Source organism: Micromys minutus (assembly GCF_963924665.1).
Source record: "Micromys minutus genome assembly, chromosome: 16".
Classification (NCBI taxonomy): domain Eukaryota; kingdom Metazoa; phylum Chordata; class Mammalia; order Rodentia; family Muridae; genus Micromys; species Micromys minutus.
Window position 1 is genome coordinate 35,378,810 of NC_137985.1, and position 18,426 is coordinate 35,397,235.

At 45.3% G+C, this 18,426-nt stretch overlaps 1 protein-coding gene across 1 annotated transcript in view; it reads right to left on the bottom strand.

The window, feature by feature from the left end:
* SORL1 (sortilin related receptor 1) overlaps nt 1–18,426 on the bottom strand; it is a 150,385-nt gene that overhangs the window by 68,626 nt on the left and 63,333 nt on the right. The window contains exons 12-16 of the mRNA XM_080930526.1: nt 18,303–18,391; nt 7,649–7,827; nt 4,788–4,974; nt 1,743–1,871; nt 1,175–1,260 (exon numbers count right to left, since the gene is read on the bottom strand). Coding sequence (XP_080786652.1) covers nt 1,175–1,260; nt 1,743–1,871; nt 4,788–4,974; nt 7,649–7,827; nt 18,303–18,391 — 670 coding nt within the window. The remainder of the gene's footprint in view (nt 1–1,174; nt 1,261–1,742; nt 1,872–4,787; nt 4,975–7,648; nt 7,828–18,302; nt 18,392–18,426) is intronic.

The window sequence follows — 18,426 nt, forward strand, 5'->3', positions numbered from 1 at the left end:
TATATATGAATGTATGTGTATGCATATATATGTATATGTGCATGTGTGTATATTTGGTATGTGTGGTATGCATGTGTATATATGTGTGTATATGGCATGTGTGTATATGTATGTATGCAATATGTGTATATGTGTGTGTGCTGTGTATGTGTGTAGTTCATTTATGTGTGTATGTGTGCCCAGCGGAACACCACATGTCCCGCTTTATTGCTCTCAGCCCTACTCCATTAAGACAGAGTGCTCACTAACTTGGAGTTATGCTGGTCAACAGCAAGCCCCAGCTTGCCTCTTGTTTTCACCTGTGCACAGCACACATGTGATTGTGCCTTGCTTTAGCGTAGGAAACTTGAACTTGGGTCTCCATGCTTACATAGAAAGTGCTCTTGTCCACTGAGCCGTGTCCCCAGCCCAATCACATTTTTAAGGTATCATAATTTTGGGCCTATATTACAAATAACTCATATTACACCACTACCGAATAGCTTTAAAATGTCTTTGAAATACAATTATATCTTTATAATCTCTCCAAAGAAGTTTTTCTCCATCATTAGGCAAAGTGACTATGGGAAACAGAACTGACACTTAGATGCCATTTGGATCCTGGACTTTCAGGTGTGAGTTACTAGATACATGATTTTAGGGACATCTTTCCCCTGGAACCTGCTTGCTTCCTCATATAGATGCACATACAATATGTTGTAATGGAGCCGATGATCTCTGAATCAGTGGGCTATAGAGGCAACTAAACTACCACCACATGGGCAAGTGAATTGAGATCTATAAAATTCTAATAAAACTAGTATTTATTATCAAACCAAGATAGAGCACTTATCTTAGAAGGAGCCCCGGTCTCTTCACATTCAGCTTTGACAACTGACAGACACACCAAGGTCTGTGGCTGCTCCTCAACCCCCAGTGACAACATTCAATAGATACCAAATAGACTACCCTCCAAAAGCTGACCTACCAGCAAACAGTTTGCTTTCCCTCGGGATGTGAAGCTACACAAAGGCTCCATGTGCCTGTTGAGCTTAGGGAAGGAGGCGCCTTCGTGACACCTAAACTCTCTGAGTTTACCCCCACTAAGTAAGAAGAGCCATATGCCTAACTGGATGAGACCAGAATAACCCAACCAGGACACAAGAAGGCAAAAGGAAGAGACCACCTGTCTTACCTGCCAGGGGGCAGGGGACCAGCTCCCCTTCCAGACGTGCTTCAACGTCTCCTCCACTGCACGTGTCCCCAGAAATCTTCCGATAGCTGTTAACACCCCCCACCAAAGCAAGAGGTCAGAAATGTGGAGCAGATTCCTGGGTCATGGAGGCACCCCAGTTGAGCACATATCCCTGACTATGGACAGCATAGTTGGAAGGGTGGGGTTTGGCTGCTCTGAGTCAGGTTTGCTTGTGGTTATTTAGAGCAGGCAGACCCAGGTGGTTTCGTGCACTGCCCGGGGAAACACTTAACAATCTCTCTCTCCCCTAAACTCCTCCCCCAGCCAAGGTTTCTTAAGAGGTTCTCAGCCTTGCAGCAAAGCTTGCAGACTCTCCTCTCTCACAGGGAATAGGAGACTGCAGACGCCATTAACTTAAAAAGCTGTTCAACCACCTGCAGCCTATAACTTGGGGTTTGAGAATTTAGGGTGTTGGCAAAGTTGAGTGGTTCTCACAGCTCTCTCCTTCTCCATGCATGCCCTTGTGAGCCTGACTCAGCCAACTGTATGATACGATACATATGCATACCCTCTTGTTCTCCTGTATGAAGAACCCACAGGGCAAGGCACCGGAGGGCTGTAGGGCTTCCCAGAAAACTCAGGGTCTGGAACACAAACCTCTAAGGAGAGGTCTTCACTCATCTTGAAGCCAAAGTCACTGAAAAGGCAATTAGAGTCCATCAGGGGGCAGATATGTACCCTCCACCCCAGAGCCGACCCTGCCTCCTCTGCACATAGCTACTGCTTACATTCTGTGGGCTACTCCACAGGACCTTTAAAAAACAACTACTCTGTCATCCTAAGCTACACCTACAAAAGAAGCCACGCGTCAGAGCCACATCTGGAAAGACACTGCTACGTCCCCTAAGCAGACAAAAGGGATGTAAGTCATTATGCCAAAGCAAAAACTCATCTAGACTCAGCTGCCTATCCAGACTCTGGTCTTCTTGGATAAAAGGGAAGGGTGAGGTTGAGGCTACAATTCCACTGGTAGAGAGAGTGCTTGCCTGGCATGGACAAGTTCAACAGCAGCACTAGGTGTGGTAATACAAATCTGCAATCCTAGCTCTTGGAAGGCAGACACAAGAACTTCAAAGTCACCTTCCACTATACAGTAGTTTTGAAGCCAGCCTGAGGTATAAGCCTCTATTTCAAATAAATAGACAGACAGACAGACAGACAGACAAATAAAATGGAGGTGGGGCAATGAGTAGTAAAAGCTCCTACCCACAGTGTGAGTACCGTGTGAAATGTCCGCTGCAGTGGTACCCAGCTGTAACCCTAGCACTCCTGCTGCAAGGGAGGAGCCAGGAGAACTGGTTACAAGCTGAGTGAGTCAGCCTGGCATAGACAGAGCAGAAACAGGAGCCTCACCTCAGAACCAAGGTAGGAAAAGAGCCAACTCCCTGAAATTATCTTCTGACATCCCACATATGCCATCACAGGTACACATACACATGCATACACACACATACTCACATATACACTCATACACATGTACATACAAACACACACACACACACATATATACATACATATATATACATACATGCACACATACATATAATGGATTACCCAAAGTTTGAGAACTATGATACTTTTTCTTTAACTCATCAGAAGAACTATAAGAGGGATTTAAAAAGGAAAAAAAAACCAACATGTTTTTGTTTTTGTTTGTTTGAAGTACTGAGGATTAAACCCAGGACCTTGTCCATGCAGGGTAAGTAATCAACCGTTTCCTAGCCTTAAAAAAAATCATTATGACTAAGAATTCAGTGTCACTTAAGAGCCTGGCCCCATACTATCTAATGTGCCTCATCCTGAACCTAGGAGATGACAATTTCCTATAATCTGGGGACCACATCAGCCAAACTCACAGCTTGTGGGGTAATGCAGGCAAATACTGGTTAAACTCTAAGTCTTTCCCTCACTCCATGGCTTCTCCAATCTACATTCCCCACACGGAATCTAAGATATTTGCACTGTGTTTCCCAAGACTTGATTCAGGCTACTAGTTCTTTAAGCCATAGGAATTTTTATACTCATGAGCTTGACCCAAAAATCTTCACCTTCAGACACTGAATTGAACATTTATTGAATATTTCCTAGAATCTTTCCCTGGATGAAAAGTTCAACCAAACCACAAAACAACGTAGTTTACACTGCGTGATCCTCACTTAGCGGTCTGCAGAACCGTCCCAAAGGCACCCTGCAGAATCCAGATGTTGGATTCTACAATAGAAACCTGCAATAGGAGTGAATGTTAGTGACCAGGCTCTAGCCCCTGGAGCCTGGTAGAACTCCTGGGGCAGCATTTGTGTTTTGTCAAGACTCATGAGCATTTGGCCAAACATAGCCGGCTGCTTTTGTAAAACCAGGATTTCCTGGCCCAAACCAGATCCCTTCAACCAGATCTGCAGGATGTCTTCCAGGCATCCGAGGAAACTACCGTGGGTGTAGCTGAGCATCACCGTCTGAACCATATGGCTTACAAAACCTAAAATGTGTGCCACAGGTCCTCTTCAACCTCTGGTCTATCATGGATCAGAAGGCTCTGGCTTCAGCTGGCCAAGGACAATGGCACCAAAAGTAAAAAGTCTCTGGTGCCTCAGCAACCACTGAGACACATTTCCTGTGTGGGCTGAGGGACCAGGCTCTAGCTGCACCTGACAGAAGAGACTGGAGAAAGCTTGATAACACTGTGTGCTTAACAGCAGGAGCCATTTATGGCTAAACTCTGCTCAGCTCAACTCTCCCCAAAGGCCTGTGAGGCTCCTCCTGCCTCCAGCACGAATTCCCTCTCTCACAGAACCTCCACTTCCTTCCCTTGCCTGCCATGTTTTCCTCCTCATCTCTACTCCACATCCCCAACCCAGTCATCATAAACACAGGCAGAAACAGTCATTCCCCTGCAGTGACGTCACCACGCCATGCCACCACAGCACGGCCTGAAGCTTCCCTGGCCACATAGCTGGATGTTTCCCTATGAACCGGCGCAAACATCTCTAGGAATCCCGATTTTCCTCCTGCAGATCAAGGTTCACCCTAAAGGCAGCCAGATCTCCTGTCACTGGGATTTGTGCAGATGTCATTCCCACCTAATACCCAGACACACCTTGGACAGTTTCCTCAAGAAATAATAAATAATACAAAAATTGGACATATGAACATCGCCCCATTTCAAATTGAAAGAAAAAGAAGTCCTCTCGGGTGAAGGGGAGGCTCAGATCCAAGCCCATGAAGGGTTTCCTGTCTCCCCACCCTCAGTGAACCTATAAAAAACAAGTTTCCCTAAATGGAGCTTTCAGTGTATTCCCTTCAGGGGTCCTCCTAGAACTAATAAACCCTGAGCTAGGAGTTCCTACAGAAATGTCTGCACCTCTGCTGAACTGCACAGCTGGGATGAAGATAGCATGAGTTGAGGGAACCTCACACAGTCCTGGATCGTACAGTGTGCTCAAGGAATTCTTATCCCCTTCCTCAGAGAAAGAGAATGTGTTCTCCGTCTTTTCACCTCACACTACAGAGCAGATCTGACACAACTCAAGAGCCTGGGCCTGGAGGAAGAACAAACCATTCATAGTCCTCCCGGGTGCAGGAACAGTTGGACACGACCACCGGCCGGTCAAAGTCTTCCCCGTTAAAGCATGTTGCGTGAGGGGTCCTCCTTTTGAAAACCGTCTTGTGTCCTAGCAAACACTCGTTGCCCCGCTCATCAGATGGGGACCACAGCTTGTAGTCGTTTTCTGTGCAAGGAACCCCTGAGAAGAGAAAAGGGCGGGACGATGCATCAGATCCAGGCCAGTGCAGGGTTTCCTGTCTCCCCACCCTCAGTGCAGCCCTCTGCTTCCGGTGCCTCTGTAGCCAGACAGCAAGTGTAAGGGCTCAAAACAACCCATCTCTAGTAACCCGAGGAGATGTAGGACCACGAAAGGCACCCAGGTCCCTGGTTGAGATGAGGCTTGAGACTCTGGTGACCCTAAAAGGGGATAGTAGGAGTCTCGCTTTACTCCTGAAACCAGGCCCCTGTCACTAGCCACAGCCTTCCATAGATTTGTGGCCATCAGTCACGTAGGGCAATGCCCCAAGCCCCTCCACAAGTAAGGACATGACAACAGGTCACATAGGCTCAAGACAGATCTTCATTATAATGAGGCACCTAAAAGGCCTGGAGGCTTAGACAATAAACTTTCCTTCCCAGACACTCCTCCCTGCAAAAGGTATTTAACCTCAGGCCCACCCTGAGAAGTGGGTATGGTTTGACTCATCGACTTCCCTCCATGACATAAAAGTCTCCAAGAGCCTGAGAACCAGATGACCCCAACCTCATCGCAGGCCCAGGGACCCCCAAGTGAGCTCCGGCTGACCATCCCTATGCCTCAGAGGAAGTGGTCCAACTTCCAGCATCCTGCCTCCCCCAGCGGCCCGAGCCCTGTGGCGGAATGGACATGAAACCCCCAAATTAACCCAACACTGAGGGTGGGCAGCACCCCTGTAACACAGCTCCTATGAGAAAGCTGTGAAGGTGGAAGTCACATTTGATACCATCAACTTCTGAATTATAAAATTTGAGGCACAGGGGTGTGGGGAGGACTGCTGTTTATTTCTGATGATGCACTGTGCACGCGTGTGATGTGCCAACCCGTGTGCACAATGTCGGTCATTTTCTTTGGTTTGAGACTGTGTATTTCAAACTTATTTACTGTGTGTATGTGGGGGGTGTTGTGTGTGTTCTTTTATTATTTGTTTGGTTTAGAACTGTATTTTAAACTTAATTATTATATTACATATATACAGACTTATGTTTGTTTGTATGTGTGTGCTGATGCACATTTGGAGGTCAGAGGAGTTAGGTCTCTCCGTCCATCTTTATATGGGTGCCCAGGATTGAACTGGGGTCTCCAGGCTTGGCCATCAAGCACATTTACCTACTGAACTGTCATTTCACTGGCCTGGAGTTCTGGGTGGCTTACTGGCCTGCTTGCTCATGCTTTATAAATGAGAAGATATATCTAGAGTTCTGGTGAACCCCAAACTCCTGATTCCTCTGCCTCAACATTCCTAGTACTGAAATTCCTCCATATACCATAAAACTCAGCCAAGTCTCTAAATTATTAGGGGAGTCAGTAGGTCCTTTTACAAGTAGGTACCAGAGGCAGGGGGTGAGATAGGGCTGGGTTGGGGCTAGGGTCTCTCCTGGGCTACTTTGGTAGTGATGCAGGGATGCTGTTGACTCATCCTGCTTTATTAAGAAGGGAAGCCCATCAGGTAGTATGAGCTGAGAGCACTGAAAATGTGTTTGCCCTACTTGATGGTACAGGATCTTTACATAGAGAGACTGGAAATGACAAGACAACTTCACACTTCTCTCACCAGCCCACATCCACTTAAGATGTCAGCAGCGTGCCTATGGGAATTCTCTGCTTACATCTAATTGGTGCCTCGTAACTTCTTTTTATATGTGTGTCGGATTAAATACTACCCAAAGCTGATGCGCACCTGTCAACACAATGCCACTCAAATTAGCAAAGGATCATTAAAACCCTACTGTCTATGAGGCAATAAAGGTGCTCTGTGGGTGCAATGAAGATATGCAAGAGCCTTCTAATCAGGGGGTGGGACATGGTACCTAATAATCTGCAGGCACAGATCTATAATTCAAGGTGTGATGGACAGAGGAGAAACACCCTCCGGCTGAGATACCAGCAGCACATCCTGAGATGCTAGGTCCTGAGGCTGAGGTTGAATGGCTCGGGTAAGAAGACAGGGGAAGCTTCCTGAGCCTGAAGTACATCATTGAAGGAGAAGTGAAAGGGCAGAAGTCAGCAAGGCAGTCTGAAGGAGCATTCCGTGCCCATCCATCCTCCGGCAGGCAGCCTCGAAAGGACCCAGCACCAAAGCTGTGCTATTCTTTGGATCATTAATGCTCCCAAAGACCCATGTGCTAGTCCCTGGCCCATGGCACTATAAAATGGTGGAGCTTTTAGGAAGTAAGCTCTAGAGGAGAGAAGTAAGGTCATCAGGAGTGTGACTTTAAGGAATGCATTGGGGTCCCAGACCCTCCTCCCCTGCTCTCTCTCTTTTCTTTGAGTCCTAGACACCATGTGATAAGCAGACTTCTCCCATCATAATTCCTAGTACAGCTACAGGAAGATGTCAAGGAACTATGGACCAAAACCATGAGCCAGAACAAAGTTTTCCTCTTTTACCCTAATGGAGAGCTAATACAGCTATACCCATTTGAATAGCCCCCTGAGGAACCTCTAATTGGAAAACTTGCTTTCACTTTCATCCACCTATCTATCCATCCACTCACACTTTTAACATATATATAGATATGTAATAGACATAAATATATATCTAAGCTGCCGCTCTGTCCACTCCAGACAACCAGTCATTATGTCTGCAGGCAGGGCTCAGGACGCAGTGGCTTACCCAAGGCATCAGTGGCATTGACCTGCAGGATGAGCCAGCTGTGGACACTCTCCTTGTTAGAGCCAAAGATGGTGAAGACAGTGCTCTTCTCGCCAGGTTCTGTGAGAAGTCCATACACAAACACAGGCTTTTCAGAGAAGACGAACGTCTTCCAGGTCTCCCCTTCATTGGTGCTGTACCTGCCCAATAAAAGCAAAAGGAGCCTTGAGGTTACAGTCCTAGAAGGCTGGCCTTAGTTTCTACATACATCACTAGGGGCCATAACCAGCGCTTCGGAAAATGGTGACCGCACAACAGGTATTATGGTTGTGCCAGAAAAGCAAGGAAGTGTCAAGGACCAATCCTGTCACCTAAAAAGAATGCAAACAATAGAGTGTCACTTATTGCTAGAATCAATCTCTGACCTTCCCTACTGAAAAGTAAGATGTAGGAACTAGCTGATAAGACTCTGAACAGCCAAATTTAGAAAAAAGTTGACAAGGAAGAAAAAGATAATGGTACCATTACATAGTGAATAAAAGTAGGGTATGGATTACTTTCAATGATGAGATGGATGGAGAGAGGAAAGAGGGAGAGAAAAGGAAGTCTACTATTCTTATACTGGCACATCACCAAACACCATTAACAAGTAATAACAGAATTTGAGGCGTTACCATTCTGTAATCCCCACTGTAGTAATCAAATCAGACAAGGATCATCACTGAATGCTGAGATTACCATGTAATGTTAACGGACTAGGATGCCCATGTGGTCTAAAGATATGAACCTACAAACCAACCATTCATTGGTAGGGAAATGCAATTTCATGCAGGACAGTGAGCCATACCCTCATCCACACTTAGCACCATCAATACACACCACAGGCATCTGGATTCAGCCCAGTCTCTCAGTACCATTTGATGCAACTGAACAAATCTAGAATGTAGGACAGTATAGATGACTACACTGTCATCTATATGTCATCCATAGTGTATGTGTGTATATATGATATATATTATATACATATACATATAGAACTAGACACGAAACTTTTGACCATCTCATTGAATCCCAACACTTCTTCTCATCCTGAGATTTGTGAAGTGACTTCTGTACACCTAGTGATGGATACTAATAACAGCCACCCAGGCCACTGAAGGACCAAGTACCTGCCCCCTACCCAGCACAGGTCATATGTGGAGGCAAATTCTCAACCAGTTGTCATGCTTGGAGTTTAAGTGAGGTTTAAATCAAATATGATTAACCCATTCAGTCCCTTGCTTTTTACCAATGTTAAGAAGCTGAAGGCTCAATACTACTCCTAATGATACCTTTTGAGCTACTCCATTAATCAGACAAGCTTGGAATGGCCCAGCTGTTCAATGGTGATACAGGAAGTCTATCTATTTTTACATGGACTAGCTAATTTCATTTAAGAGAGCATCCAACCAAAGATAACCCCAGGAAATGAATCATTTCTCTAAAGATTCCCAGAAGGTGCAGACAGTAAGCCATTAATGAGACGAACCAGCAGGTGTGTGGCCAAGCATAGCCTTGTACCTGAGAACACACTGCTCATTTAGAACATGGCATTTTTCAGGAATATTGAAGAAAGGATGTTCATCTAACAATAGCAACAGCTAAGGGAACATCCATGTTGGTCTGATCTCAACACTCTGAAACTGAAAAGAAGAGTCACTAGTGAAACTAAAATGACAAGAGGCAAGACAAAAGCAAATCGGAATCTTTTTTCTTCCTTTTGTATGTCTCTCTCCGTGTGTGTGTGTGTGTGTGTGTGTGTGTGTGTGTGTGTGTGTGTGTGTGTATGTGTGTGTGTGTGTGTATACCTACTAGGGAACAAGAAGAAATGAAGATAAAATTATTGGGTCATTTTGGTAATTTCTCCAAGAGTCAGGCAGAATAGATCCTACAAACAGAACAGAAACAGTCACATGACCTATAGGAGAAAAGGTACTTTTGAGAATAGATAATAAAAGCACTCAGGCAGAGTGAAAGCCAGCGCTGAGAACCCAATGGTCTCTTGTCACAACACACTAGCCCATTTCCTTTCCTCCTGATTATTCTTGATTTGAACAAGAGATTTGTATTAGTTACTTATGTTGCTATAACAACACACACACACACACACACACACACACACAAAAAAAAAAAAAAAAAAAACAAGCAACTTCAGGGTGGATTGTTTTAGCTCCCATTTTGAAGGTATAGTCCACCGTGGCAAGAAAGTCATGCTGGTAGAACTTTGGGGCATCTGGTCACATTGCATTCTCAGGGAGCAATGTTTGCTTATGTCAGATCACTTTCTCCTTTTGATTCAGTCTAAGACTCCAGGCAATGAACCGGTCCTACCTACATCAATTACCCTAATTGAGCTAATCCCTCTTACATGCTCAGAGATTTGTTTCCATGGTGATTCCAAATCCCATCAAGTTGCTAACCAAAACCAACCGTGAGAAGGATAATGATGTGAGAGATTTTTTTTAAAATGATATCCTTGAGGACCACATATATAAACATTTATTCATTGTTGGTGAAATAGTATGAAGTGGCTGATATATATTTGATCACTAATCAAAATAAAATTTCAGTTTCTCACCAAGCTCTACACTCCAGTTGGCAATTTAGACAATGAACTTGAGACCCATTTGCAAAGGGCACAGGGCAGTTGTGCACACATATATGCATACGTAGATGTGGATATAAATGTATGTGGTAAAATTAAATTCAAATTCAAATGATATTAAATTAAATTCAAATGTTTTCATGCATCCAAAGACTAGGCAAAAATGAGAATATAAACAGTCACATGATGTTTCCAAGACTTAACCTACTGGAATTTAGGATACAGGATGCCTGGGCATGTGTCCTTTAATAAGAGCTATCAGATAGTGGACTTCTGAGAGTTTAGGTGAGCTGAACTTAGCAATTTACAAAAGTATACGGTGAACAAACCTGAAATGCTGGGCCAGGGAAATGAGTCAGTAGTTAAATCTCATGCCATCGCAAGAGGACAAGTTTGGATACCCAGAACCCATGTAAATGCCATGTCTGTGTGGTGTCTTTCCCATGATCCCAACCTCAGAAGGCAGTGAGATGGGATCCCTGTAGCAAACTGGCCAAGGAGATGGACTGTATTGCCAAGCTCCAGGGTGACCTGAGAGACATTGCCTCAAAGAACCAGATAGAAGCACAGATGAGGAAGATTCCTGCTTCTGACCTCGAGCCTCCATATGCACAGGTACACATGCTTACACACAGGTTCACACAGATGTGCACATGAATACATTCCATACATGTGAACACACATATACAACATATATATACACACACACATATATATATAACCAAAAAGAGAAGAAAAATAGAAAATTCTATATGTCTACATGAGTAAAGGAAACCAAGTATAAAAAAGAACTGCATAGTTGCAAGTCTGGAATAAACAAAACTAACCTCATGGCAATAACAGGAAAATCAAACCAGCAGCTGCATGCAATGGGCAGGAAGACTGGAGTGAGGCACTGATGGGCTGGTGCCTGCAGGGGCATCTTTGGGGTCAGGGAAAGCATCTTGGTACAACTCCCTAAAGACTGCTTAAGATCTAAAGATCCCATGCTATGTAAGTGGTTTCTCAATAGATAAAAATATTAATGGGAGTCACCAGTTTGAAAAAGCCAGGCATGGTGGTGCACATCTGTCATCTCAGCACTGGAGAGGATGAGGCAGGAGGATCTCAAGTTGGAAGATAGCCTGGGATACACATCAAGAAACTGAATCTGGGTGGGGGCAAGGGCAGAAAATTGCTCTTAACGTTCTCATCTGTAGAAACGGTGTCCAGAAACAGTAGGTATTAATCCTCCTGCACGGTTCACACTGTGGAGGTCAGATGTGAGACCTGCATCCTAATGCAGTGATATTATAAGGGGGACCTGGAACAAAACCTATGTGAAGATTGGGCAGCAGATAAGGGAAGGAAACTGGGGTATTTGCCATAGAATGGTAGGTACTCAGTATTATAAGCAGGAAGCCATCAGTGTCTGGATGACTTGTCAAAAAGGAAGAGTTCCTCTTACCAGAAACCTACACTCCTCAATGAACAAATAAACACCCAAGCAAGCGAATGAATAAATAACCAAAGGAGTAAATCCAACTTCCCAGAAGAAAATGGCCCCCATCATAGGTGGCAGAGGGCAAAACCACACTAGACACATGGTCAACCACATGTTGAGCTCAACCTTGAAACCTAAAACTGCCACCTGGTCCTCCTTGACCAAATCTGCCTTGAGGGACTGGCCCTGCTCCACGCCTCCTATGCCTCTGTTTTCTGTGAGTGGTAGAATCACCTTCCAGCTAACCAGATACCATGTCCTTTTCACACAGGGTGCGCCCTTGAACCCACGAGCCTTCACTTCCAATCTTCTGTGGAATACATGTATCCCCCTCATTCTTCCAAAGGAAGCCATGCCATTCCTCCATGTAAAACCCTCAAAAGCAAAGTTCCAGTCTTACCCAATTATGACTGGTCAAACTACAGTTCCGACCTGCAGAGCAAGAAGTGCCCACTGGTGCAATGATGGCAGGACCGTTATGAGGGCAACCAATTGCTTTCTGATTAGATTTGAGGCCCCCCTGGGGGTGGGGGAAAATCCCTGCCTGACATTGCAAACCTTCTCAAATACCAAAGACCATAGGAAGAAACCTTCCAACCTGCCGTTGTCTTGCTAAATGGGCATGATGTCAAAGTGCTTTAAAAATATTGATGTTTATATTCATAGGTGAGTGCTGCTCTCAGCCTGGGCCAAAAAAGGTTCTCTTTACTATGGGCAACAATCAATACAGTGACTAATATGTCTTCTAGTGCTGAGAGTGCCCAGGTCCCCCAGGAGCTCTACATCACCCCTCTAAAGCCCAGGGGACAACAGCAAAGACATGAGCGAAGGAATGTAGGAACTGTGACTGCTGTGGAATACTATCTCCCCGATTAATACGGCCATTTTTTTATGGACTACCAGCTGCTATGGATACATTTACAAGACTGGGCCCATGGAGATCTCAACTGAGGGACTAGTGAGGCCACGCCCCTCCGGAAGAAGCTATTGGCAGCTAATTGGTAGCTTGAAGAAGGGGGTGTTGTTTCTGTCTTCTGTGGTACCACCTCTGGTAAGTTGTCCGTGCTCCAGAAAATAGCCTCACACCTGTGTTCATGTGTCATCCTTATTTGAACTCAGGAAAAAAGCAAAAACAAACAAACAAAAAAAAAAAAACAAAACAAAAGAAAGGAAGAAAAAGACCTATCTGTAGAAGAGCCATCTCTCAGAAGAGCAGCTTAATGTGAACGAGATAGGGTGAGAGTATAATGGGGGTAAAAATGGCCAAACTTCATGACACACATATATGAAATTGTCAAAGAAAAGCAATAACTTTATTTAAACACACAAACAACAATCCAATCTCTCCAGTGAGAGCAAGGAAAGGGCCCACAGGACTGGTGCTTGTTTAATGCCTGTCTCAAGCCTCATTTCTCACCACTGCGTTTCTCAGTGCATACTGCGTTCACGAATGAAGGCCTCAGGGACCGCAGACTCACACTGCCCCCTTTGCTCAAGTTGTGTCTCTTTTTGTATGTGTATGTGAGAGTGGATGCCAAGCCTGCAAGGGTACCACTCCCCCACCCACCATCACAATGCCACCCATCCCCGACTCTCCCACCAAAGTCAGAAGAAAGCCTCAGACCACCCCGGAGCTGGAGTTACCAGCAGTGGTGAGCCACCTGATGTCAAGGCTGGGAGGTGAGCACAGGTCTTCTGGAAGCACAGCAAGCTCTCTGAAGTGCTGAGCCGTCTCTCCAGCCTTGCAGACTTTTTCTGACACTGGGACTGTATGGCAACTTTTTAACCTCACCTCCTATTTCACCTCTCTTGGGAAGCCTTTCCCGACCTCCCAGTTGGCACTCTCTTCGGCCAGCTCAGACTAGGCCCTGCACTAGACTTCACACCCTACCCTGCTGTGTTTACGTGACCAGACAGATCCATGAGTGTCTTCTACACTGTGTCTACACTGTGGCTCGTCAGTAATAAAACCTCCACCCACTTCCCTGTCCCCGAACCTCACACCTCTTCTACCACCGGAAAGAAGAATGATCAACATGTGCTGCAGGAAATTAAACAACCCACACTGAGTTTCTCTTTAAAAAAAAAAAAAAAAAAAAAGCCTGCCCTAGCTATGCAACAGTTAAAAGGAGATAAGGACATCTGTTGCTTCTGCCTCAAGGAGCAGGGGAAGCCACACAGGGTGAGACAGGTGGAAATGGCTCTCTGTAACTGCCTCATGTTAATGTCACTTAGCCATGGTGTAGAAGCCATGGAAGAAGCCACTACAGCTCCCTATGATCTGGAACCATGAGGCTGCACCTAGAAGGCTCCAGAAAAGACAACTCCCACTGAGCTGCTGCATGCAGCCTCTGCAGGAGCCTGGGGGATTCCCAGGGGGAAGCCCTGTGAAATTGGAGATCCCTTCACGGAAAAGATGCTTTGGGACAAGTCCAAAGTATTAGTAACTATCAACATTTCATCACACTGACAGGCAAACTGCCAAGAAAAAAAAAAAGGAAATTGATCTCAGCCCTTGGGATCCAGCTCACAAACTGGTGCTTGGATCTTCTCTGGTCAGGATCCAGAGCACAGCAGCCCCTTCTCGGTAGGATGTGGTGCATCCTTAAGAACGGAAACCGCTACTTGGCATTCTCCAGGCAGGTTTCTGGTCAAGCATGCTTGAGTGGATGCAAAAGCAAATCCCTAGCCCCTTGGGCTCTCCTCTGCTCACTTCAGAAAAGTGGACACAAAGGCAAACCAAGGCTTTATACTTCTTGCTTTTGGTTAACACCAATGATATAGTCTCAATGGAAAAGCAAAGCAGAAGGCAAACAGAGGCATCTTAGTTACTGTGCTGATCAGAGAGACAATGCCACAAAATAGTAAAGAAGTGGAGGGATCAAATACCCCAAATTCTGTCTTTGACCACCATTCCTGTCTCTACCATCTAGGTGTCTGGCCTCTGATTAGAACAAAAGACTCTGCTCCATTTGACCATCTTTGCCTATGTTACAAATAAAGGGTAAGATGCTTAAAGGCGAGGGACCACATTCTAGTCATCTCTAGATACACAGAACCTCCTGTTCTCCCTTCAAAACAAGCTCCTTCCTTCTCCCAACTAGCTTAGATGTCCCAGCACTACTGAACCAGGCCTCACTTGCCTCCCATCAATGATGTCTAGCACAACATCTGGTTCACTGTAGTTGTTCAGCAAATGTTTGTGTAATTGACCTGAAATGATTCCTAGCAGAAATCTGTTCATGTTCCAGTGTGGGCGCTAACTCCCACAAATCATATCATGTCCTCGTGTGGAAGATAAGGAGGGTGGATCAGATCTTCTCTCTGGCCGTCTGGCTGCACACATTCAGGAAGCCCCCACTGCTCTGGGGGTTGTTATTTACACAGAACACAACAGCAATGGTCTCCCTGGGAGCTGTGCAAATAGCACCCTACCCAGATCACTTCCTGATTTTTAATTCGGTGTTTAAAAAGGAAAAAAAGGAAAAAGCAATCTCAGATGCCCAAGTATGCATGACCTATTTATTGATCAATCAAATATTTACTAAGTGCCTGCTAACTTAGGCATACGGGCCTGCAAAAGCCTTGCTAATGAGTTGAAGAATGCAGCCATAGAATGAAACGCAACTAAACCATGAAGTCTGAATACAATCGATCTAAATGAATAGGATGGCAGAGAAATTCTGAGGTTCAAAGGACAGCGCAGTTGCTACGGTTAGGGAGGTCAGAAGCCCAGAGCCTGAGGCCAGTTTTGGCAGCATGAATGGAACGGCTTGGTGCTCTCATGATGGGTCCCATCACTGAGAGGCGACCATATCATGAGGGCTCTGACTTTAGTCCCTTCCTGGGCTCTTACCATGGTAACATTATCTATCAGGAGGTGTTAGAAAGAAGGGGGTGGGGCTTAGCTGGAGGAAAGATGGGCTGCTGAGGGCATGCCCTAGAAAGCTATACCTAGACAGCTGCCCACCCTGCTGAGTAGCTCTGCGGAACCAGGAGCTCCCTGACAGGGTGCTTCTGCGTAGCCTCCCAAAGGCAATGGGACAGCCAAGTGGGACTGAATCCTGTGACACTATGAACTCAAAACGAACGCTGCCAGCTTTGTCCGGCGTCTTTGTATTCCGCACAACAATAAAAAGCTTAGCACGCAGCCTCGCTCACACCTGCTTGGCACAGGGAATCGTTGTTCGTCTCTGAGGACTATGGAATAACTTCACTGTCATCCTCTGCTTTTCAGAACAGCAGAAGGATGAGCGAACACCTCTGAGAACAACACACTCAGTCAATACCAGGTGGCGGGCGGCACAGATCCCAGCCGGGTTTGACTTGGTTCTTGGGACCCGTGCAGCTGTCAAAAGGAGGCCAGTCCACATTTATTTGAACTATGTGTTGCATACTCTCCCAAATGATTCGTGCCGACAGAAGAACACGGCCATGTCCACAATGTCCACCACCAACTCCCCCAAACCATTACAAAATGCCTGGGGAGGACATTGTGGTTTTCAGTCATCAGGTTTATTTTCCTGGCCATGTTTTGCCGCAGCGAGCGCAGAACAACTCTGAGTTCCCTGAGCACATATGCACCGACAGATGGTGTAAGAGGACTAAAATCACACTAGCTCCTTCAGAGGAGCCAGCTTGGAATGCTAATGTCATCGGCGGAGAAGTTAAACAAGGAAAATTGAGAACCGACTCCCAAATCTGAAAACTAAAACCATCCAAAGAATGAAATCTATGCCCAGGAAACCAAGCCCCGGGCCCTGTAGGCCTTCCTCACATAGCAGTTTACATAACCAGGACAATTACCTCCTCGCCTACCTTACAGCCAGAGCTCGTGGGGGTGAGAGAGGACCACAGCATCCTGTTCCTCTTTAAGACTCCCAGTACCTGGCGTAAGTATCACTTGCTCAGTGTGTGTGGTGTAAGTTAAATGACTAGACACACAAACACCAGCAGATCTGGGGAAGCATCCTCTGTGAGCATCATCCTCTGAGCAAAAGCTAACGTGAACATGGATGCAGGTACCGTGTACAAACACAACCACCCCTGCCTCTAGGCTGTAGAGAAGCAGCTGCCCCGTGCCACCCAAGGCCAAGAGCAGCCAAGTGAAAAGCCAAGACTAGACCTTTGCCTCTCTCTACCTCTTGGAGGCTCAGTACATGCCCAGTTAAACACAGGGGGGGTAACCAGCTGTTAAAATCCCCTTTCAAAGCACCTACTTCTTGCCCCTGGCCAGTTCTAAGAGGATCAAAAGCAGGGGAAACTTCTTCCCACTGCACAGTGTGATTGCGGTCGCCCTCTCTGCCTCCCACAATCACCCAGCTAAAGGGTTCAGGGCAAAAATAAGCAGAAATAAGGGTCAGTCTGGCTTATCCAGTGGTAACCGTGGTTCAATAGCTTCGTGAAAGGAAGCAAAGAGATTATTCTGGATAAAATCAAGCCAGAGGGGGAGAAAAGCTACAAACTCCCGACGGTTTGCGTTTTTCTTACACATAATCCAAGACTCGCTCTCAGGAATGGCTCTACGAGCTAATGGTTACTTCTTCCTGAGCCTCAGTTTCCCCGATTGTAGAATGAAGCAGTTAACCCCTAACAACCCTTCCAGCTCCATCAATGACAACGCCCAAGATGAAGTGCAACATAGCAGAAGTCACCTGGTTACCAAGTGACATACACTCTACACCACTATTCACCTGTCACTGTTTCCTGTCTCTTTAACTATTAGTCATCTTATGCACAAACCTTTGGAAACGCCACCTATAAAAGCAAACACAAGTTCAAAGCTCTCTAGTTACATGTAATAAGGAAGTAGAAGGAGGAACTGTCTGGGGGAAGGAAGAGAAGTAGTCAGGATGAGAAGGAGACGGCAGACAAGGCAGTAGGAAATGACTGGTTGAACAAAAAATGATAATGGTGAAGATGTTGATAATAATAATAACAATAATAATTAATATTAATAGTAATAATAATATATGTTAAAAAGTAAATGAGTAAAATTACCATAATAAAATTCTTACTTTATATGATAACCCAAAACAATTAATTAAAAGAAAGACGATAGTTTTTATTCAAAGAACTAAACATTACTTCACTTGTTTCTCCTAACCCCCTCTAAGACAGAAGGAATTAGTTATGTCATAGACATAAAAAGTTTAAGTGATTTGCAGAGGTCTCAGTTCTCTGTCCTGAACCTAATGCTGCAGAGAGCATCCAATGGCCACCACAGACACCAGTGTGAAAGAATGGTTTGATGTCCAAAGAAAAGGAATAAGCAAGGCACAGTACCTGACGCCTGCAATCTCAGCTCTTGGGAGGCTGAGGCAAGATTGCCAAGTTCTGCACCAATTGGAGGTACATAGTAAGTTTCAAGACAGCATGGGTTACATGGTGAGACCTTGGGTTTTGGGGTTTTTTTTTTTTTTTTAAGAATAAGAAAGGAAGGAAGGAAGGAAGGAAGGAAGGAAGGAAGGAAGGAAGGAAGGAAGAAGTAGAGAGAAGGGTAGAAAAAAATTTATAAGAAAAAGAGAAAGATAACCAGAAGCACTTACTTCAACTCGTTGGTCTCCATGCCCTGGGCAATAGCCATGATGATGCCTCCATGGTCACCCCAAGTATAGTAATGAGGTCCAGGAAGAGCCTAATTAGTAAAACAAACAACAAAAGAGAGGTGAT